General features: G+C 40.8%; 1 protein-coding gene across 11 annotated transcripts in view; it reads left to right on the plus strand.

The window, feature by feature from the left end:
* The window catches only part of AFF1 (AF4/FMR2 family member 1), a 207,332-nt gene extending 185,551 nt beyond the window's left edge, over window positions 1-21,781 (plus strand). For 8 of the 11 annotated variants that reach the window (XM_021938441.2, XM_031664587.1, XM_031664596.1 and 5 more), the window contains 9 exons: window positions 5,355-5,467; window positions 6,429-6,666; window positions 7,358-7,449; window positions 8,025-8,085; window positions 11,867-12,003; window positions 12,585-12,656; window positions 13,060-13,197; window positions 15,254-15,477; window positions 16,347-21,781. In XM_021938441.2, the coding sequence (XP_021794133.2) occupies window positions 5,355-5,467; window positions 6,429-6,666; window positions 7,358-7,449; window positions 8,025-8,085; window positions 11,867-12,003; window positions 12,585-12,656; window positions 13,060-13,197; window positions 15,254-15,477; window positions 16,347-16,468 (1,197 nt within the window). In that variant the 3' untranslated portion in view covers window positions 16,469-21,781. Of the gene's footprint in view, window positions 1-5,354; window positions 5,468-6,428; window positions 6,667-7,357; window positions 7,450-8,024; window positions 8,086-11,866; window positions 12,004-12,584; window positions 12,657-13,059; window positions 13,198-15,253; window positions 15,478-16,346 lie in introns of those variants that run through there. The other 3 variants (XM_031664590.1, XM_031664591.1, XM_031664592.1) reach the window with 3 other exon arrangements.
* The last annotated feature ends 1,293 nt before the right edge of the window (window positions 21,782-23,074 follow it).

Genomic DNA, 23,074 nt, shown 5'->3' on the forward strand with positions numbered 1-23,074 from the left:
GATAGTCTGTCTTAATTATCATTTAGATGAATAACTGAATAAGGAGGTGCATTCATTCAAGTCTTTCTTTTCCTTTTTCTAAATAATTGCTTTGCCGACCAAGACACTTTAACTTTTTTGGGAAAGACATTCCAGTGCTATCGTGTATGTGTTTTGAGGAGTGAGGAAGGGAAGTTATGATGTGTAAGAGGAAAATGCCGCTTTATTGTAGGGAATGATTGGTTCAGTCCTTCCCTTGCATCCAAGATCCGACTGTCTTTTCTTGGTTTATTGCTCCAGATCAGCACCCCTGGTTATCTTTCAAAATGAAAGCTCATCCCTTCTGCTTGACTAAGGCCACTTACATCTAAATTTCTCCATGCCTGTTAGTTACCCTGAGGAGAGCACCACAGCCATATGCATGTGATAGCTTAGGCTGTTCTGAATCAACCGTTCCCTCACCAAAGAGAAAAGTGGATGAATTTCCCTTTTCTGTAGTACTCATCCCAGTGAACACAACCTGTTTGCACAGCAAGTCCCTGGGCCTGATCTTGGTGCAAACTTAAATTGATGTCCCTTGTGTCTTTTTCGTATTGAATCTCCTTCCGAGGCGAATCACAGGAAAGTCCCTGAATTTCCCCAAAGACTGCTTCTCCAGTTTTCTGTGTTCCATGTGCTACCAAGCTCATTTGCTTCCCTTTGGAAGAAGATAATAGAGCCTTAGAATTTAAGTGTGGAAAGAACCTTAGTGGTCCCTTGATCAGCTGCCACCTTTTATAGATGAGATCCAGAAAGGCACTAACATGGCTTGGCTGCTGAGTAAAAATAGATCTGCAGCTCAGGCATGCTGTCTCCTCCCAGTGCGGTGATCTTTCCTCTTTTTCACACGTGTTTCTGCGTACAAGTGTCTGTCGGGAGGATTCTCAAGAGGCACACAAGGTCGGCGTACTGGCTCTGACGCCGGTGAATAAGGCGGCTACCACGTCAGCCCTGGCTTGGTTCCTCCACGGCCCCCACCGTTGCCACTCAGTACCACACACATTCCTACTCCACTTTAGCTCCTCCTGCAGATGCCCCCATCTTCCTCTGCAGCCAAGCTCCTGGTTAACTACATCTTTCCATCTGCTGGAATCTCTGTGGCCCCAAATAAATGTCAGTTCTGGAAAAAGCCACCTTTTCCCTGCTTCCTCCAAGTGTCTGCTGGGTGAGCCAGCTGCAGGGCAGCGCAGCCCGCCGAGAGGCTTTCCCTGACGGAAACTGACTCGGCCCCTTGCAAGCCCATGTCTTCCTTTTATGGCCTTCACTCTTGCCCTGTGCTCCACTGTGGGTGGAGCAGCATCTGGCAGATGATCAGGGCTGCCTGACCCAACAGGTTAAGAAAAGCAAACAAGTCTGTGAGGACCAATTTGTCAGCCGGCAGCCTCCCTTTGTGGAAGGTGAGGCACCGTCCTTGAGACACTTAACCTAGTAGAAAAAGAATTTCTGAAACCCATACCTTAAGCCAGATTCCCTGAAGTGGGGGTGACCTGGGGGATAAACCACAGGGCAAAGGGACTTCTTTTTCCTCCTGACGAGAGAGTATCACTCTCATCTGAATGGCTTCTTGACCCAGAAAAATCTAAAGAACACCGTGCCTCCTGTTTTTTGGCAGGTCTTGTTCTTGGAATTTTGGTCTGCATTTCCGCTCACCCAGTATTGCATGGCTCCCAGGTTAATGACCCTTTCCTACATCCATCCACTTAAAGTTGTAGTGCAGTCCTGCATCCAGTGACCTCAGCTGTGTCCCTGAGCTATTAAGCTGAATTTCTGTGCCACTGACAAATACCGAGTGCCTACTCTGGGGAAGCCTCTGTGACTGTTCCAGAGAGAAGATGACAAAGTTCCAAGTGCATAGTGTACAAAAAAATACTAACCTCATGCCCGCTGGCGTGATTTCAACAGTTAAGCAAAATCAACAGAAGGGGATTTTTGCTTTAAAGTTTGATGGCTTGCTTTCTACCAGCTTATAGAATAGTATCTGCTTCTAGGTTGCTAAATATCAATATAAAGCATATTATTCCAGTAAGTGCCAATGCAGTTGTTAGATGCTGGCGCGGAAGTTAGTGCTCGCTGGTTTCTCTCTTGTTGGCTGTCTACTTGAGTCACCGATTGGCACAGCCAGAGCTATAACCAGTCTGTGAGGATTGATTTGCCCTGACTTGTATCTTCATATGTGGTTTATAAGGTCTGCCAGATTGGCTTATAGTTACAACCAGCATGTCCTAAGCAAAATGAAACTATACGAACAAAAATCAGCTCTCATTCCACTGCTAGACTTTGGTGTTTTCTTTAAGAAGTAGCCTTGTTAATGCTTAGTTTTGCCTTGGGGGCCTTAATGTGTCATTAACTGCCTGGAAATACCTTTCATTGAAGACAGTATATTTTACTTCCTCATGTTCAGTTTAGTATCCATCTGTATATTTTAGCAAATTTTGACTTTTCAAAGACAAAGTTTCCGTCTTGTAATGTTTCTTGGGCCGGCTATACTTCCTTTCATCTAAAACTCACTACAGTTCACTGGGCCGTTTGGTAACAGGGTAACCTGGGCATAATTAAGTGCTTGATTGACAGAGGAGTTACCAGTACCAGAAGTCAGGTTCTATTTTAACCCCATCATTTCCAATTGATTCTTTTTCTCTCCACCATTATTCACTGTCTCTCAAGCGTTGCCACTGTGAGTTGTTGAACGGAGGTTTGTATGCTGCGCAGAGCCCTGTCGCAGTGCCCCAGCAAGCTTCTTGTGGCGTGTGGCAGCACCTTTAACCTCTAAATTGTGCACCAGGATCTGCTATAAGTCCATGCTTGCAGGAGAAACAGCTGTGTAGAGTTTCCTATTGCATTTCATTTGTGGGTTTAGAACTTGGTTGCTCATTTCATGTATTATCTCCTTTTTCAGTCCTTCAAGGTACATTTTTCCAACTTCTCTAATGAATGATTACATTTCTGAGTAGCTGATCTGTTTTTATCTCATCTAAGCAGTATATTTATAATTCCTTCTTTGCATTGGCTAATCTGATTAGTAGTTCAGAATTAGTAGTTCAGAACCCAATTTGCAGATTATCTATAGCAAACTCTGAAGAACTGTGCTGTCAAGTAGACATACAGTATAAGCTACATATGTAATTTAAACTTTTCTAATACCACATTAAAAACTGTAAAAAGGGGAGGAAATGGAAAATTAGTAAAAAAAAAAATTTCTTTTTGAGACAGAGTCTCATTCTGATGCCCAGGCTGGAGTGTAGTGGCGCAATCTCAGCTCACTGCAACCTCCACCTCCTGGGTTCTAGTGATTCTTGTGCCTCAGCTTCCTGAGTACCTGGAACTACAGGCGCCCACCACCACACTCAGCTAATTTTTGTATTTTTAGTAGAGATGGAGTTTCACCATGTTGGCCAGACTGGTCTTGAACTCCTGAGCTCAAGTCATCCATCCACCTTGGCCTCCCAAAGTGCTGGGATTACAGGCATGAGCCACCACGCCCAACCTAACATTTTAATAATTATATCTAATCCAGTATACCTAAAAGATTATTCAACTCCCAAAATATGTATGTCTGTTATATATCAATAAAAAAATCACTTAACATAAAAATATTACATTCCCCTTTTTGTACTAGGTCTTTATTTCAGATTAACACCATTCAAGTTCAGGTGCTCCCTAGATCTAGCTGTGGCTGCCAGATGGTAGCGTGCAGGACAGTGAGAACTGATAGCCTTCCGAGGATACAAGCCTTCACTTGGCCTTAATTTCTCTCTTCCTCCTGTATTTTCCCTTCTTAACGTTTTTACTTGTGCACATACTGCAAGATTAAAAACAGGTATCTTTGTAAGCTACTCTCAAAGAAGCCGTTTTGAAACAAGGCATTGCATAAATGAATAAAAGTGTTTTTTCCAAAGGAGTCTCTGAAGGGCTGGATGGATGTGCAAATGCGGGCACTGATTTGTAGGATGCCAGGAGAAGGGAATTTTTTTTTTTTCTGTGTTCTATTATTTTGTATGGAGCCAGACTGCTTATTGGTGTCTGGGCAGATTTTGAGCCTACACATCTTAAATTATTCATTTTTCTTAAACTCAGGAGGAGAGGAAGACACAGTGGTGAAAATTGGGGCCTCCCGCAGTTAATTTGAAGATTTTCTTTTTTTAAGAGAGGATTTCAGGTTTGTTAGGGATTGTCCTAAATTGACTGGCGTCCCAGATTTCTAACTTGGTGACCTGACACTTGGGAGGTTTGGTTCTAAATGCACGTGAGAATTAACTGAAGGGCCTCACCCGTCACTTACCTGCCACCTGCTAGAGAGTGTGTGGGCTTCCTCCTGAACCCAGAGCCGTGGGAAGGAGGCTGGCAGGAAGTCTGCACATCAGACTCCTTAGATAGCTGGTGTATGTGCTAACAAGTGAGGCACGAGAATACCACAGAGACTTTCGTCATGAAGAATTCTGTGTTGTTTTAATGATTAAATGTATTTAGCACTTTAGTTGGTATAAATGGATGCTTTGGAGGTACTTAAATTCTTTTTTCTTTTTTTTTTTAAACCCTACTTTCAAGGTAACAAGTTAGAGATACTTAAATTTAGTAGTGACAGATTCCCTTTTCCTTACTTCCACTAAAATATTTACAGTCTTTTCACATTTTTTTTTGGAAAATAGAAACATGTTTCTATATATGGAGAGAGAAAAAGTATTAAAAAAATTGTATCAGTGGAGGGGGAAAAAATGTTAGCTAGAATCCCAGAGCAACTATTTCTATTGTTGTTGTGTGTCTTTGTGGTCCTTTCTATAAAATACACAGGGGATTTTGTAGACGGTTTCCTTTCAACATTATACTTATTTTTCAGTAGAAAATAAAGTAAGCTTTAAGTAGTCCATTTTGAATTTTATACAAACAATAAACTAGTGGATGTAAGTGGATGGTTCTTTTGAAAGAAGTTGGAGGAAACCTCATAAAAAATCATCTCTGTATTATTTGATGTAAATATGCATGTTTCATGGATTCTTTTCTATTTAGAAAAACATCAGTGGTCTCCTGAAGTCTACTTGCCTGGATTGTCTGTTACTGTAGACATATTCCTTTTCCTGCATGGGAGGAATGGCTTTTCTTTATGCAAAAAAATCTGTCTCAATAGAAATCATGTCAAATCTACATTGTCCCCTGCCCACTCCCCATCACACTCACACACACACAGACACACATGGTAAGTACTAATAGGGTTGCTGTGCGTACAGAAATGTCTCCAAAGGTTAATTTACCCTCTTTGCCTTTTCTATCTTTTCTTTTCTGTTTTGTCTGTACTATTATGTTCGCAATAATTTGCTTTGCTGATTATACTGTAATAACAGGGTGAAGCAGAAAGAGACTGTGATAACAAGAAAATCAGACTGGAGAAGGAAATCAAATCACAGTCGTCTTCATCTTCATCTTCATCCTCCCACAAAGAATCTTCTAAAGCAAAGTGAGTATAGAGATTAGCAGCCACCTCATCTCTACGGGGATCAACACTTCTTGGGTCTTGACAGAGCAAAAACATTTTTCTTCTGCAGTAGAATCAGTGGATTAATAAAGTCAAGCTCATTTGGACAGTGTATTAAGTTTGTTTTTGTTTCTTGCATCCTTGAGGACCTTACAGGAATTAACAATTCATGTGGCAGCAAATTTGGATTTATCAGAAACATTTTCAGTATGGATAATTTCTTTAGACATCTGGATTTTTTTTTTCCCTAAGGGAAAGTAAGAAAGGTACCATTATTTCTACTTTGCAGAATTGGAAACAAAGACACAGAGAAAACGACTTGTCCAAAGTCAAATAATTCTTAGTGTTGGAGCCAGCATTTGGACTCTGGGAGCCTGTGTTCAGTGCTGCTTTTTGTAGAGATGACTAAGAATCTGTCGGGCAACTCAGTGTCTGTTGCCGGGAAGAGGGGTGGCAGGTGAGAGGTGGGAGTGCCAGGAAGACATAAATATAATAAGCAACTATTATTTACTCTGATTTACTCAAGAAATTGCTTCAAAAAATGTCCTGGCACAAACAAGTGCATAATGTCACCGTGTGGGAACCGACAGAGATGGGGAAGGCTCAGATGTGGAGGGTGCGGCTCCACTCCACTGGCCTTCTCGTCAGGGAAAGGCCTGGGTTGGGAAGCAGCTGAAGCAAGCGTTCGGAATGATTGGGGAAAGTCAGGACCATTGACAGACTCTGCAAGCTTAGAAATTATACAGCTTCCTTTATCACTAATGAGTAGGGCTAGATTTTTGAAAGGCCTCAAAAAGTCCCTGAAGTTTGGCCTGTTTACAACACAGATTCATGCTTTGTGATACCCTAATCTTTTGTGCCAGCAGCCAGTTTGTAACTAAACAATGAAGCCAAGTGATGTGTGCTTTGCCTCCCCTTAGTTTTACATGATGTTTCACTCCAGGCCCTGCAGGCCCTCCTCAGAGTCCTCAAAGAAGGAAATGCTCCCCCCGCCACCTGTGTCCTCGTCCTCCCAGAAGCCAGCCAAGCCTGCACATAAGAGGTCAAAGCGGGAAGCAGACACCTGTGGCCAGGACCCTCCCAAAAGTGCCAGCAGTACCAAGAGCAACCACAAAGACTCTTCCACTCCCAAGCACAGAAGAGTAGAGGGGAAGGGCTCCAGAAGCTCCTCGGAGCACAAGGTGAGCGGCGGCGGCGGCCATTGTGTAAGGTGGGATGCATTGCTGTACCTTTACGTTCCCAAAGAAGACGAATTCCTAATGATGGCACTTCACAACTGTCCATTGCTTTTAATAAGGCAATTGTTTGTGTTTAAAATGCTAGTTTTTGGAGGGAGAGTAAAAGGTAGTTAATAATACACAAAGATTTAGGTGTCAGTTTATTATTCTTACAGTGATTTCAGAGGTGAAAAATCAAAATAGATTTTTGTGCTAGTTTTTGATTGGGTGTTTTACAGTAAGAAATTGTTCCCCTGTGTAGTTGTGCTTTGAATATTTGATCTCAGATACTTTCATTCTAGGTTATAATGGGGGAAAATGATCCACTTTCTCAAATAAAAGTTCCTCTCTTCCTGTTAATCTGGGTGGAGTGGGGTGGTGTGTTTGGATTGACTAAGAGAAAATGTTATGTGTGGCTTTGTGACTTCTCTGATCTCTTGGACATTCTTGCCTTTTTGAGTCCCCAGTTCAGTCAGAACCACCGCTTCAGTTGAATCTGTAGCTGAGGAAGTGTTTAACCAGGGTCGATTGTGCATTGTTTGATTTACTCTTTTTTGAAACTACTCTTTTGAGCTATTTAAGAGGGATGGTACTTTTAGGACAGTGGTCTTCAATGTTAGAGTGTAATCTGAATACTGATTTTATTTTTTTAAAGGGGTCTTCCGGAGATACTGCAAATCCTTTTCCAGTGCCTTCTTTGCCAAATGGTAACTCTAAACCAGGGAAGCCTCAAGTGAAGTTTGACAAGTAAGACTTCAGATGCTTGCTTCTTGCTCTTTTTTGTTTGTTTTCGATTCCACGCCCCCCCCCCCAGATGGAGTCTCACTCTGTCACTCAGGCTGGAGTGTAGTGGCACGATCTCGGCTCACTGCAACCTCCACCTCCCGGGTTCAAGTGATTCTCCTGCTTCAGTCTCCCAAGTAGTTGGGACTACAGGCATGAGCCATCATGCCTGGCTAACTTTTTTTGTATTTTTAGTAGAGACAGGTTTTACCGTGTTGGTCAGGCTGGTCTCAAACTCCTGACCTCAAATGATCCGCCTGCCTCGGCCTCCCAAAGTGCCGGGATTACAGGCATGAGCCACCACACTCAGCCACTTTTTGCTCTTTCTTCCTCCATTTTCTCCTCTCCTCCTTATTTCCACTTCTCCTTCTTTGTTTACCCTCTGCCCTCCCCTTGCTGTCCTCCCATCCTTTTTCACTCTTGGTCTTAAGTTATCTTGCCCTAGTCTGGTAATCTTTGGCTCATATAACCTGTCCCTGTTTTTTCTTCTTCTTTTTCGCTCATATAACCTGTCCCTGGTTTTTCTTCTTCTTTTTCAGACAACAAGCAGACCTTCACATGAGGGAGGCAAAAAAGTTGAAGCAGAAAGCAGAGTTAATGGTTAGTATTGGCTCTTTATCTCTTTGGTAGAATGTATTCTCATAGTAAAAAGGATTTTTTGGTAGTCTCCATTCTACTGTATTCCCTATCACTCAGCATATGTGTGGTAGAAAGAAGGGGGTGCAGCAGGCGCAGGAGAAAGGAGTGTGTGGGCCCTACTGTTGGCCACAACATACGCACGCAGCAAAATCAGGACCTTAATGATTAAGCGGTAGGTGGTTCTTGGTGGTATTATTTTCTTTGGCTCCACTGATTCAGTCTGATCATGGGCAGATATATAGAGGACCTAGTCACACGTTTTATATCTAAGTCAGTGAAAGATAATCTACCTGCTGGTGATTTAATGCATAGGTGCCTTTTTATTCCACTGCATCAATTCCTTGGATGTGAAAAATGAGTCCTGCTGTTGAAACTCAGTCAACGTGTGTTCACTCTAAGACATTTCACAAGGCAGGGAAGCCTGTTTACATTCCAAAATTATCTTACAGCCTTGAGAGGCTGACCCAAAGGAAGAGTTGAGCTAGGCTATTAGATGAGATTTTAAGATGAAGGTAATAATTATACTGTTGGTAAACATGCTTTAAAGCCATGAATTCTCTTTACCTATTGGCTTTTGGACTTTCTGAAAGATGGTGGTTTTGTAGTTCATTGTGTACATAATTATGCTTTTACATCACTACTGCAATAAATACAATGAGATAATGTTTGCCCTTTGTCATGTGTAGATATCCAAGACTCTGGGGCTTTTGCTTATGTAGTGAGTCCCTAAACCTAAATCCCCACAAATGCAAAAATGCAAAAACCTCCCTGGAAAGCCATATATTGAACTTTGTTACACAGAGGAAGGGCATGAGTTGACTTTTTTGGTCCACATGTAAACCTAATCACACATTTCAGACACCCACAGGGGTCTGAATCAGATTGATTCACCAACAAGATCCTGGCCTGGCGCTCTTCATCCCTCATCTGCAGACCTGTATCTCTTCTGAGACTCTTTCATCAGATACCCTTGCATTAGGCAAAATGTTGATTCTTTACCATGCTGAATTCTGTAAGATAGTCAAATACAGGCCTGTCTAGCCCTGTCCCTAAAACTACCCTGTACCAGGGTGACCTAAGTCAGATTAAGCATCTGAGATTGGCCAGGCGTGGTGGCTCATGCCTATTATCCCAGCACTTTGGGAAGCCGAGGTGGGTGGATCATGGGGTCAGGAGATCGAGACCATCCTGGCTAACATGGTGAAACCCCGTCTATGAGGTCAGGAGATCGAGACCATCCTGGCTAACACCGTGAAACCCCGTCTCTACTAAAAAATGCAAAAAATTAGCTGGGCCCGGTGGTAGGCGCCTATAGTCCCACCTGCTAGGGAGGCTGAGGCAGGAGAATTGCTTGAACCTGGGAAGCAGAGCTTGCAGTGAGCCGAGATAGCGCCACTGCACTCCAGCCTGGGTGACAGAGCAAAAAAAAAAAAGAATCTGAGATTGTGCCAAGCAGTGGTTTCAGCAGATTCCAGTTTACCAAGCTTGTTACTGGAACTGTATGAATCTTTGGAGTTTTGGAAAGAGTAAATATTTCGCACTGTCAGCCAGTTATCTAAAGCTTACCTTGACATTGGACACTTTCAGTACTAGATTCCGCGTTATTCAAAGGAGTAACAGTCATCCTCTGGGGAACTTTGTTTTTAATCTATTCATATGCATATGTTCTTTCTCCTTACCTAAGGTGACTGTACATCCCAGTGTGCCAGGACAGTCCTAGTTTGTGCCTGTTTCATCTCAGTTTGAGAAATAATTGTATCCTGTTTCACTCTTAAAATATACCAGTTTGGACAATAGGCCCCTGTGGCCACTCACTCCGTAACAATCTCCCTTAACTGCATACTGTTTCGAAGATATGCCTTTGGTGTTCCAAATAGTTATGTACCCAACTGAGTAGAAAGGGATGTATTTCTTCTCTACGTTGTCTTCAACTGATGCGTAGGGAAACTACTTTAACAGTGTTTCAGGAGATACATGGAATCACAGAAATATGGGCATTATTGGCCTTATGATATACTTATCTAAAGGAAGTGAATATTGACAAATTGCTATATAGTATTGTAGTTTAGTTCATTTCTAGCCTAAAGCCAATATTAACTTTGGAAATCCCATGAAAGAGATGATGTTGAATAAGCATATTTGGAGAATTAAGTTCCCATCAGTGAAGCAAACCAGTCATACCAAATACTGCTGATTAATTGGGGAATACTCATTTGATTTTTGTTCTGTCACTAATCTGACCCTTAGTTCTCCAGAAAAAGTATTTTTTGATTAAGTTACTTTTTAAAATAAAAAATTTTAGAATAATTGAATATTCTGAAATATACATGTATACATATGTATATATACATGTGTATGTGTATAGCAGCCTAGTTTGTTCTGGTACTGGTAAAACATGAGAACAGTATGCACTCAAATCATTCTGTTGTCAGCTCACTGAGAGAAGCGTTTCCACCCCATGTAGAGTGCAGCAGCATCCCTAAGTAGCATGACAGCCCATACCCTCTCATTGCCGACGTGTCTCCAGCTCCTTAGATTCCACTTATGTCTTTACTTTCCTTTCCCTTTCCCTTTCCTTTCCTTTCCTTTCCTTTCCTTTCCTTTCGCTTTCTTTCCTTTCCTTTTCTTTTCCTTTCTTTCTTTCTTTTCTTTTCCTTCCTTTCTTTTGCAGTGGTCCTGGCTCTGTGTTGGGCTGGGTGCAGTGGCATGATCTCGGCTCACTGCTTGACCTCTGCCTCCCAGATTCAAGCAATTCTCCTGCCTCAGCCTCCCAAGTAGCTGGGATTACAGGCCCGCCAGCGTGCCTGGCTAATTTTTATGTAGAGACAGCAGTTTCACCGTGTTGGCCAGACTGGTCTCAAACTCCTGACCTCAAGTGATCCACCTGCCTCGGCCTCCCAAAGTGCTGGGATTACAGGCGTGAGCCACCACGCCCGGCCCGTATTTTCATTCTTTCCTTTTGAACATAGCAAATACAAAGCAGAAATTACAAACGCTAATCAGTTGCTCTCGATGTGTGGTACATATGCCATATGTGGAGAGAAACACACAGTTACATCACACTGTCATCAGCTGCACTCGCCGTATGCCACTTAGAAGGGTGCTACATGACAAGGTGTGTATTCAGGTGTAGGGTGACCACCAGTATCTGGTTTTGTTCATATTTCTACGTTCCCTTTAAGGGACTCTGAAATGTTACCCCTGTTGACCTGGGGGGATGGCTTTGTGCACTAAAGCAGACGTCAAAGGAGATTAATCTGTTGGGCTGTAAAATGCATAAAACAATTATTGTTAGCTATTATATCTAACATGCTCATAAACCAAGAGTGTTTTCTGCTTTTTAGTAAACTTCAGCACACACAAAGAAATGTGTGTCTGCATTACTCTAGACATGTGGAATAATCTGTTTCTCAAGAAAGTCACAGAATGAGTAATTGCACACTGATAACAAGGAGACTATGTACTTACTGCCTGAGTTTGGATATGTGCTTTCATAAGGCTTTGAGAGCATGGTCTTAATACAGGATCGTTTTCTTTTTCCTAATGAATTTCTACTAAAAGAGTTTTCAGCAGGTCATAGCTAACAGGCTTTGGTTATCCTTTTTAGTTCATTCATCCTCACACTTCTCCCTGGCCATAGTTAAACTAAGACAGTGGAGGGAAGTCACACTAAAGAATGTGGGTGAGAAACTAAAGCAAGGTTTGTCTTCAGCCTAACAATCACCATGTTCTTCTCCCGCAGACGGACAAGGTTGGAAAGGCTTTTAAGTACCTGGAAGCCGTCTTGTCCTTGATTGAGTGTGGAATTGCCACAGAGTCTGAAAGCCCGGCATCCAAGTCAGCTTACTCTGTCTACTCTGAAACTGTAGATCTCATTAAGTAAGTGCCAAGTCATTGTGCTTTCCTTTTCTTTCCTCACCTTTATTGTCTTAATCCATTTGAACCTTAGTGTGAAGATGGCTCAATAAAGGGGAGCCTTTAAAAAGTTATTGGTCCAAGAACTGGTTTTTGTCCTAAACTAAAATTGCGTTCTAGATGAAGTGCTAGCACAGAGTAACTGGGTCCAACTGCATCATTTTGCTAAGTGCACCAAGAAGTGCCAGAGCTTTCAGGGAGAGGTTGGTTTTTTCCAGTTTAACTTTCTTATCAGATGACCTCTCCTCTCAGTTTAAGCTTCTACTTTGTTTACTTACCTACATTTCAACAGGGGACTCAGTGAGGACACAACTTTACTTGGTTTCAAGAGGTAGACAAGCCACGCAAGAGGCATGTCCTCGCCTGGTTTTCTCAGTGGCCTGGATTGCTGCTCTAAAGCCTTGGGTTTTTCATTTTCTTCCTGTGATGCTCTCATCTGTTTAACATCTTCAGGAAAAGTCAATATAAAATGGAAACAAGCATAATAAGTTGTATTTGTGTCTGCCTTTGTTTAAAACCTGATGTACTTTTATGTTTTCCTGTAGATTCATAATGTCATTAAAATCCTTCTCAGATGCCACAGCGCCAACACAAGAGAAAATATTTGCTGTTTTATGGTGTGTATTTTCCTTTGTCTAAATAGTACTAAATTTGTTTTTGCATCTGTTGATGTTACAAAAAGATTTTGAAATTTGTTTTCTTAATGTGAAAATTATGAAAAGCAAGTCAGTACTTTGGTCAAAAGGTTAATCCCCCACTGATAGTTCTTACAAAATGGTATCTGCTGCCATTTTTCTGATGGCTTGTTAAATGCTTTGGTCTTGTGATATAAATTATATCCTTGTGTTTTCCACCAGCATTTACTTTTAGGAGAGTATGAACAGAGCAGTAAGATTCTTTACATACCAACTCACACAGGTGGGGAAAACACAGTGTGTTCGTTAGGCTGTAGAAGGTGAGATGACTGCTTTTCTGTCGTCTGATAGTCACGTGCAGTTTCCCTTCTGTCTTTGTTCATAGCATGCGTTGCCAGTCCATTTTGAACATGGCGATGTTTCGTTGTAAAAAAGACATAGCAATAAAGTATTCTCGTACTCTTAATAAACACTTCGAGAGTTCTTCCAAAGTCGCCCAGGCACCTTCTCCATGCATTGCAAGGTAACTCTAATATAAATAATTTCCAAAATTGAGTCATTTCTTTCTTTACTTCTTGCTTTGTGACCATTTGTATGCTTACATATGTGAGTTTGTCTTTTCAAAAATTGTTGGCTTCAACTATGTGCTGATTGCTCCTAAATTTAAATTATTAGCATATTTCTACCTTTTTGAGAAATAGTTATAAATCAAGGGTTTTGCTGATTGGAAAACATAAAAAGGTAATTGCAAAGAATATAGAATTGAGATTTTTGAGCTTTGAGGGTTGGTTTGTTTTTTGAGACAGAGTCTTGCTGTGTTGCCCAGGCTGGAATGCAGTGCTGCAATCTTGGCTCACTGCAACCTCCACCTCCTGGGTTCAAGCGATTCTCCTGCCTCAGCCTCCCGAGTAGTTGGGATTACAGGTCTGTGCCGCCACCAGGCCCAGCTAATTTTTGTATTTTTAGTAGAGATGGGGTTTTCACCACTTTGACCAGATTGGTCTCGAACTCCTCACCTCACATGATCTGCCTGCCTTGGGCTCCCAAAGTGCGGGGATGCCACAGGTGTGAGCCACTGCGTCCGGCCGAGCTTTGAGGAGCTTTAGATAAGCCGAAGAACACAAAACAAGAGGCAGAGCCATCAGAACCAGAGCCAGAGTCCTTTCTCTCTGTGTGTGTGTCACATAGCTTCTTGGCATTTCAGTAAACAAGACATTTCCAGAGCCATATGCCCTTCATCTTCTCCAGGATCCACACCAGTAATACTAAGAATGAAAATGATTAGCAAAATTATTTTCCCCACTTTGTGAACTAAAATTGTTCATGTATGCTCTTAAGTTATTAGGAAAAAAAAAAAAAAAAAAAAGAATCCTTGTACAAGTGTTTTTAAAATGAAGTTGGAATTTTCTTCCCTCTAGTCCTTGCCTAGTATTTTTTAATTTGGTCATACTCCTTGTGAAGTTCCTAGTTCTGATAAGTTTTGCTATTTTAAGAATATCACTTACACGACTGCCCTATTTCTAGCACAGTCAAAAGAAGAGACTCCCATATGGCCTCTCTTAAAAAAGAAAGTCCTGATTAAGAAGTAACTTCATATTACCTCTGAAGATTTTCATGGCTGCTGCGTCTGAGATATTATTCTAAGCTAATAGATTGTCAGTCACATTATTTTAGATAACTCCTTCAATCGTTTGTCCATCCAGTATATACTGAGCACCTTCTTCATACCAAGCCTTGTTTTAGGTACTGGGGATACAGTGGACAAGAACCACTGCCCTCATGGAGCTTTCACTCTACTCTTTGCAAATGTACATTCTGCTAGGTCCGTGCAGCCCAAAGGGCAGGTGTAACATCATGAGGCTACTGCCGCTGAGCCATCTTTCCATTTTATATTCATTAACTCTTTTTTATTTAATCCACATTGAGTCACATGTTAACTTGCAGGTCCAGATATTCAGCCAAGAGTGGAGTAAAGAGGAGATTGAGTCTTCTGATGCATGATACTTATATTAGTTCATTCATTGACTCGGCAAGTATTTATCAGGAGCCTGCTTTTAGCACCCATTGTGCTAAGCACTACTAATGCAAAAATTAATAAGACATAATTTCTGCTGTGACCCAGGAAAAGGAATAAACAGTAGATAAATGCAAGAAAAGAGAGATGTTCAAGTGGTGGCAGAAAGGAAGCTGTGATGTATCCAGGGTATCCACAGTGTCTAAAAGAATGCATGGTACAGAGCAGGTGCTCGGTTAGTGTTTACTGAGTGGATGAAAGGATGAAATACAGATGGGTGCACACACATATGCATACATTACATACATAGAGTATTGTCTTACTAGGAGATTCCAGGCAGAGGAAGTGGACTATGCGAATGGCATGGGAAAGCATATTTGGAATACAGATTAGCTCAGCATGGTGTCTCGTTTTCCTTGTAGGAGTGACTTTAGCAGTGGTTATCATTTTGGCAGGTGTGTAGTGAAACTTTGTGTCTTGGACTGTAGTCCCAGACACGTAAATCTGTGATCTGGGGGCTACTGGTGACTGACTGACCAGTTCTCTCTTCTCTTCCGCCTCCCAGAAGCACAGGCACACCATCCCCTCTTTCCCCAATGCCTTCTCCTGCCAGCTCCGTAGGGTCCCAGTCAAGTGCTGGCAGTGTGGGGAGCAGTGGGGTGGCAGCCACCATCAGCACCCCAGTCACTATCCAGAATATGACATCTTCCTATGTCACCATCACGTCCCATGTTCTTACCGCCTTTGACCTTTGGGAGCAGGCCGAGGCGCTCACAAGGAAGAATAAAGGTAAATAAATGGCTTTGTGGTGGTAATTACTGGGGTGTGTGGATTGGGAGGAAATAACATTGGTTTATATTTTAAGTTCAGTTTCTTGGAGAAAAGGAAATGTGTAGCTGTTTACTTTAATTATATTTTCTCCATTCAGCCTCAGAACCTAGTTGCAATTATTCCTTGAGCACTGTGGCGTGGAGCTGAATTTCTGTGGCTAGATCTTAGCAAAACCAAAATAGAAGTGGTTTTAGCGCCTTGCCCCTTCTGAAATTCTGTTGTCATTATTTCAGCCTGAGCTCAAATGCTAGCTGAAAGGCAAGGCAAATGAGGAAGAGGAGTCACTGGCTGTTCCTAGGCTCAGCACTTTGGAGATACAAAGTAGCATAACCCAAATACTGAGATTATTGTTTGTTTTTAGTATATGTTAAGAAAGATAGTAGCTATAGTACGAGAGATGCAGTGTAGTAAACATTATTGAGACTTGTTTAGGGAAGAAGACCCTTGGAGAAATGCAAGGTTTAGGAGAGTTGGAACCAGCTGGCTGTAACCACTTACTTTCCACATAGCCTCTTAGGGCCTTATCCATCTTATCAAACTGGTAATACTTTTAACTTTTTTTTTCCCCCCATTAATGCATCTTTTGAGGCAAAGGTATAAATTTGGTGTTTTCCAAGTGCCAGCCACTGTGCTAAGCATTATGGATTCCGCTCTAAAGCAAACCGGGTTTATAGTCTAGTGGAGAATTAGCAAGCAGTGACAGTAGATTGTGATCTTTTTTCTGTGATAAAGTGCAGAATATTGTGGGGACGTACCTTCTGGAACCTTGAATTTTAATTTTTGTGTGTGCTTGTGTATTTACTTGTTTTTTTGTTTTGTTTTTGCAGAATTCTTTGCTCGGCTCAGCACAAATGTGTGCACTTTGGCCCTCAACAGCAGTTTGGTGGACCTGGTGCACTATACACGACAGGGTTTTCAGCAGCTACTAGAATTAACCAAAACACCTTAATGGAGCCCCAGGTTGATTCAATGCCTTGGGAACTATTTTTGCACATTGGAAGCCTCAAAAACAGTCCAGACGTTTGTTTCATCAGGACACCAAACTCTAAAAAGAAGCACCACGAGATGGCCAGGACATTGGTCCACTTAAACTCTCCACAACGGTGTGATCATTGGTTGGACACTATGGTTATGCAGAAGCAGAGATGAGGAGGCTGGCCCCAGAGATGATCTTGCCCTTCCTAACTAAAGGACAGAAGTGCAATGTAGCTTAAATGGGTGTATGAATGGTCTGGAAACATTTCTTTTTTCTTTTTTTTCTTTTTTTTTTTTTTAACCAGCAGAATACAAGTTGCAAATGAAATGAGGAGAAGCAGTTTCAACTCTGAAAGTGAATTTATATCATCTCGGTAGCCACACTAGTCCATTCCCAGAAGGAAATTTTTTTTTAACAATGACTTTTGGTGAAGGGTTTTGTGGATGATTTTTTCTTTCTTTTGAGTTTTGGGAGAAATACTTGTTTAATAACTTCTAATGGCCATCTGTAAACCATAAGTAATGAGGGACTCCACTGTGCCCCACTTTCTGCCAATGAACAGTGGCTTGATAATACCAAGTATTGTTGTAATTTATAAAATTGAAGGCAACCCCTGCTCCTGCCGCCCCCCACCCCCCATTGCCTAGAGTGCTGCACATTCACCCCAGCTCTGACTTCTCTGTTTCTGTGCTGAAAGTCAGCCCACGTCGGAGCGGTGAGGAGGAGCCACAGCGCATGGGGTGCCACCTCGAGGTCTGCACGGGAGGACTTGGCACTGCCATTTCCCACCCCTGCTTCAGCAAAAGGGACTCTCTAACAGGGCAGTCACTGTTGACTCTATTCTGAATTTCCTACCTTGGGGAAGAAGGGAACCAACGTTTATACCTGACCAGATGGCTAAAGTGCTTTTAAAGTTTTGTTTGAGTAGAGCTGGAATTTGAGGTGCTGATCTGTGGTCTACAGTTATGTGGTAACTCATGTTGTCCAACCAACTCAGAGTTTTGTCAGTGAACAAGAAAAATGAAATCTGCTTCTTAGAGAGGCTATATTTTTCTGCTACAAATTATTTTATATTTATAGCAAAACTAGACTTTCAGAGTCTTTGATTGTCTAGGGGAAGTTAACTCCCTGAGAGGATGTAGAGATTTGGGGTGTTTAATTAGACTTTTGAAAAACTCGTCACCACATGCCTTCACTCCAGAGTGTTCTCAGCTGGATTTGATTTGGTTGAGGAGGAACTGTGGCCCTCCGTAAGTTATTGCCATAGTGTATACATTAAACCAAGTCCATTTTGAATGACCTAAAATGAAATAACACAATCAGAAATCCCATGTGCCCATAAGCACAGCTTTTTCTTTTTCATTGAAACTTTAATGGTTTTTGGAAACATTACTTTGAGTGCAGTGTTTTTAAAAGCCAATTCTTTTTTATCCCTTTTAGAAGTAGAATGTGCACACTTACTACAATTGGGGAGTGTCATCTCTATAGCTAGTTTTCTCCACCTTTGCCCTATTCTGACCCGCTACGTGTTTCCTACCAAGCGTGTTTTACATTTTCCTGTTAGTGGAGGAGGGAGAAACATCTTTATTTGTAATGAAGACATCTAAGATCCCTTTGATGAATGCAGGAACTCTCTTGGTGGTTTGTAAATATACAAAGGGATATGGCGAGGGATAGGAGCGATGCTTGTCTCTCACAGTGTGAGTGGTCTGTGTGGGGCTGTTCCTTCAGTTTCTTCTCCAGACTGTTGTTTGGTTCTCACTAAGTCAGAGGTCTGGTCCCTCATGTGAAAGCCAGAGAATGACAGCTGTAGTCATATCTGAGCATAAGACCTTGATGTGTGATTCCTGATGACCGGTTCATTTATTCATGTTCTAATGCAAAGCCCCGGGTCCTTTCTAAACTACTAGTTTTAAAAACCTGTGTTAAATGAACAGTAATTGCCTGGTAGGTTTTGTGCGTTTGTAGCATTGTGTGTCCTCCTATATGTAAGGGACAAGGCACCAGAATCGGGCTTTATTTTGATATTGAAGATGTTATTTAACATCTTTCTTTTTTCCTTACTCCCTTAGCCATCCCCTCCCCTTTTGCCCCATCATTCCCTAGAACAAGCCACCTGTCAGTTGTGAAGGGTTGTGTTCTTTATGGCAGGTCCTGTCTATGCAGATGGTGCCAGAGCATGTGCGTGTTCTGTTGGCAAGCCACAGTGCTCCCTTGACTGAAGACATTTCCAAGTAGATTTCTCAGCCAGCTCTAAAACAGATTGCTTTTTCAGTGGCCTTACTCTGTGGGGTTTTTTTTTTTTCCTTCTGAACTTGATATAAAGATTTTATTTGTCCCTTGAAAAAGTAACACATGTGCATAGATCAATTTGTACTACTTTGGTCATTGGATATTTCTGATCCTTATTGCATTGTACCTAAAAGAGAATAACTAATGGTAACCTTTTTAATAGAGTATGTGAAAGGCAGTGGCTGAGGAATCCTTAATGTTCATAGGGTGTTTTTGCTGTTACAGTTGTATATAGAAGTCTAAAGGATTTTTTAAATCATTTGCACTTTTTCACTGCATGCTTACAATTCCCAAAGGCAAAATCTGTACTGAGGTAGATCATTTTGAAAGGATTAGATTATAAAATTAAGCCTTTGAATATGCAAAGTTCTTATAACAGTAACAGTACACACTTCACAGTAAGACAAATGCAAAGCATCTTAAGGAGTGAAAATAGTGTGTAAATCTTGCCTTTGGCACTACAAGGGGTGGGTGTGTGTGTGTGTGTGTGTGTGTGTGTGTGTGTGTGTGTCTGTGTCTTTAGTAGGAGATGGAAGAACACTGTTTTATTTTTTAAAGTGTTGAATTACTGAATTTAAGATCCCTGCTAAATAATGAAAAAACACTTTACTAAAATTTATCAAATTTTACTGGGTTTGGATTGTGAAAACATTGGCCACCTAGTAGCAGTGATGAGGAGTGGGAGGGCCCAGCAAGCATTTATCAGAAATAGAATCACAATGGGAGGAGAATTTGACTGTCTGATATTATGATTTGATCACAATACTGAATAGGAAAAGCATCTAATATTTTGTAACAAAAAGACCTTTATATTATAGATCTGTTTTGACCAAAATGTGTAGCTATTTCCCTTGGGCAAATTGGACCACACCTATCTCCCTTGTCCTGTATTCTTTAATTTCAGGTCTCGGGATGTTTAAAAAGCTAAAATGCCCTACCCCTTTCTGGCTGAAAACTTGCCTTATTTGGTATCTTACACATTAATGTTACTAGCATCGGGAGCTTACTGGTTTATTACGATTCATCTTCAGTAATTTTTAGAAGCAAAAAGAAAACCATTGTATCCTCCACAATTAACAAAACTGTTATCTCTGATATACAAAAGGATATAAATACATAAACAGAGAATAAGAGGCTGATTGAATTGTGCCTTTGAACCTAGTTTTGAAATACTGCTGTGTTTGTTTTGCCATGGCTTCAGGGATGCTACATGACTCTTGCGCCTTTTACTCCTCTGCTTTATGAAGTTTGAGTTGTATTTATGCATCTTAAGGTATATTAAGGCTTGAGGCTGGGCTTTTTTTTTTTTTTTTAATTTTTTGTACTTAAACCTGCTTGCTTCCTACCACAGATTCTTTATTTTCCCAAACACTACAAAAAAACTTTTAAAACTTTGCCATTTCATCTATTTACACTCTTTGCCACTGATTAGCAGTATTTAAATCTTGCAAGAATATTTTGTGCTTCCTTTAGAAACACAAGAGTATAGAGTTTTCTCCCTGGAAGGTGAGAGTTAGGCATTGTAGCCATGGAGGGATGCGGGGATCGATTATGGCAGTACCTTTTTCCCTCCTGGTCTTGAGCCAGTTGCCTTTTGTTTTGGGTCCTACTTAGGATTAATGGATGTAAGATATTTTCCTGTGCCTTTATCTTGTGTCATTCTATTGGAAGGAGGTGTAATGGCGAATAGCACAGTGTTGGGGGTTTTCCTTCAAACACTGCAAGTGATATTGCCACCATGCGAACCTCAGATATGCAATCCAGTTGTGTTGGTTTCTCGGTGACTTAGAATGTTCATCTCTTCATGAATTGTGAGCACTGACCGTGTTCTTTAGTTCTTATTTATGGTGAGTTGACAAATACCAACTACTGCTTTTCTTTAGGTGGCTATAAATTTCTTATTGTCAGGGGGAAATGACACTATATTCTGTTCCACTGAGCGTCAGAGCTCAGCAGGCAGTGTATTGGGTAGAGAAGTGCCTATACTTCTCTATCTAAGAGGGCAGGAGGGAAACCCTATAGCTCCTTGTGAGCCTATATATTAGTATGTTGGCCTGGAGGGGACACGGGAATAAGACCTCATAGTGAGGCTGGCCAAGCTGTGCTGGTTGGACCAGGCAGTGGCTGACCTAAGGAAGACAACTTGCTTTTCTTAAAAGTAGGTTTTTAAGCAATGCTTAACACAGGCAGTATTAACTTCACCTTTTGTTCAGGCCACCAACATGTATTGTTAAAAATACTGCACATCCCCCCTCAGATATCAAGTATACACTGTTCATGTTAGGGTGTGTGTGTGTATGTGTGTATGTATGTGTGTATGTACGCACGCATGTGTCCCAAATCTTGTTTTAATTTTTTTTTTCTGAATGTGATCGTGTTTTGGATAATACCTGAGCAGGGTTGCCTTTTTTTTATTTATTACCATTATATATTATATTATATTATATATTTTTTGCTTTCTTATAACTTTGGAGGAAATTTAAATCTTGGTATTATTAAAATTGTTTTAAAAAGGAGTAAATTTTCCAGTTGATAAATGAAAAATCACTGGTCTATCTTTAAAATAATGAGTTTTTCTTTAATTACTGTGGAATAATGTGCCAGCTCTCATCAACACAATGATTTTGTACATAGGGTAGGGAAGCAGTTATGCTCTCAGTGGGAAGATGTGCAACACAAATTAAGGGGAACTCCGTGTATTTTACCTACTTCAGCAATGGAACTGCAACTTGGGGCTTTGTGAATAAAATTTAGCTGCCTTGTATAGTCGTTTGAAAGAGAATATGTGATCTGTGAGATAATTAATAGTTTTTTTTAGAAAAGTCTGCAAAAGATCTTCCCAAAGACAATGTGCCACAGATCTTTTGTTCTCTGTAATGAGGATTAATTGCTGTTTAAACAAAAACGTAATTGTTCATCTTTAAATTCTTTCCTTTTCATAAGAGGATCAAGCTGTAAAAAAACAAAAAAATTAATAAAAATTTCGAGAAATCATTGGGGTTGAATCCATGCTTTCCCTTTACCTGAATACAGTAATTCTTAATACCGTTATGTGAAATTGCCATCTATAGCCAAGGAGTTTCATGTGAACAATGTGCCCTTATTCACAATATTTATTGCTGGAATGGAGAAAGAACTGTGCTCAGAAGGCAGCTTATCCTTTTGTTCAGTTGTTCTCACTAAGATCATAATCAAGACACAAATTGGCCTAACATCACTAGTGTGGCTTCTTATCCTTAACATCAACTGGAGGGTGTAGCAGTGACCAAATTTGCCGTGTAGACAGGTTTGTAGAATGTTGGTATTGAAGGGAATCTAAAGGTTATCTGGCCTTTTCACCCTTTGCCACCGTTAAAGAAAAAATATTCTTCGTGATTTCATGAAATGGGGAAGGACCTAGGTGCTGAAATCTCACTTCCTTGTGTTTGGATCTGATTTTCTAGTTTGCTAATGATTTGCAAATTAACCTCTCTGCATTTCTCTTTTACAACTGTTGATATGGTATCCACCCAGTAAGATTGCAAGGATCACATTAGACGATGTATGGAGATTGCTTAGCATGGTGTGTGGCATTATGTAATCACTCAGAAACCAGTGGCTATTTGATTTCCTCCCCTTACTGCACTGCCATATCCCAACTGCTGACCCTCCAGCCGAAACTCACTGCCTTCCTCTTCCTTTTTAATTTTTTATCCTTTCAAACGTTAGATCATGCTTCACTTGGACTAGTCCTACTGAACAAACATAGACCCAACCCCTGTAAATTTATAGTAAAGTTGAAAAGTCAACAATAACTGTTGTACAAGGCATGCAATAGCAAGTGTGGGGAAAGGGAGGGAGTGTTTTAGATCTGATTGAGAAAAACTACAGGGAAAATAATTGGAACTAGGGCTTGAAAAATGGGTCTCAGTTATCAAGTCTCTTATGGGTGTTGAACCTTTTTCACCAAAACTTTCCATATCATATCTTGTATAACTTGGTAGTAGTAGTCCAGGTATGGTTGTGCCAATTTAACCTCTTTGTTAAACATTGAGATTGTTTCTAATCTGGCGATATTATAAAGAATGTTTCCATGACCATCCCTGGAACAAAATAGTTGGGGAAATTCAAATATTTTTAATTTGGGATATTTCTTTGGAATAAATTCCAAGAAGTGGATTGTATGGTGAAAACATTCATTTTTCTTTCTTTGGGAAAATATTCAAACATATCCTGAAAAAACAGAAATAATACTATGTATACATATATACTTACCACCTAGATTCAACAATTAACATTTTACCTTAT

Source organism: Papio anubis, chromosome 3, assembly GCF_008728515.1.
Source record: "Papio anubis isolate 15944 chromosome 3, Panubis1.0, whole genome shotgun sequence".
Taxonomy (NCBI): domain Eukaryota; kingdom Metazoa; phylum Chordata; class Mammalia; order Primates; family Cercopithecidae; genus Papio; species Papio anubis.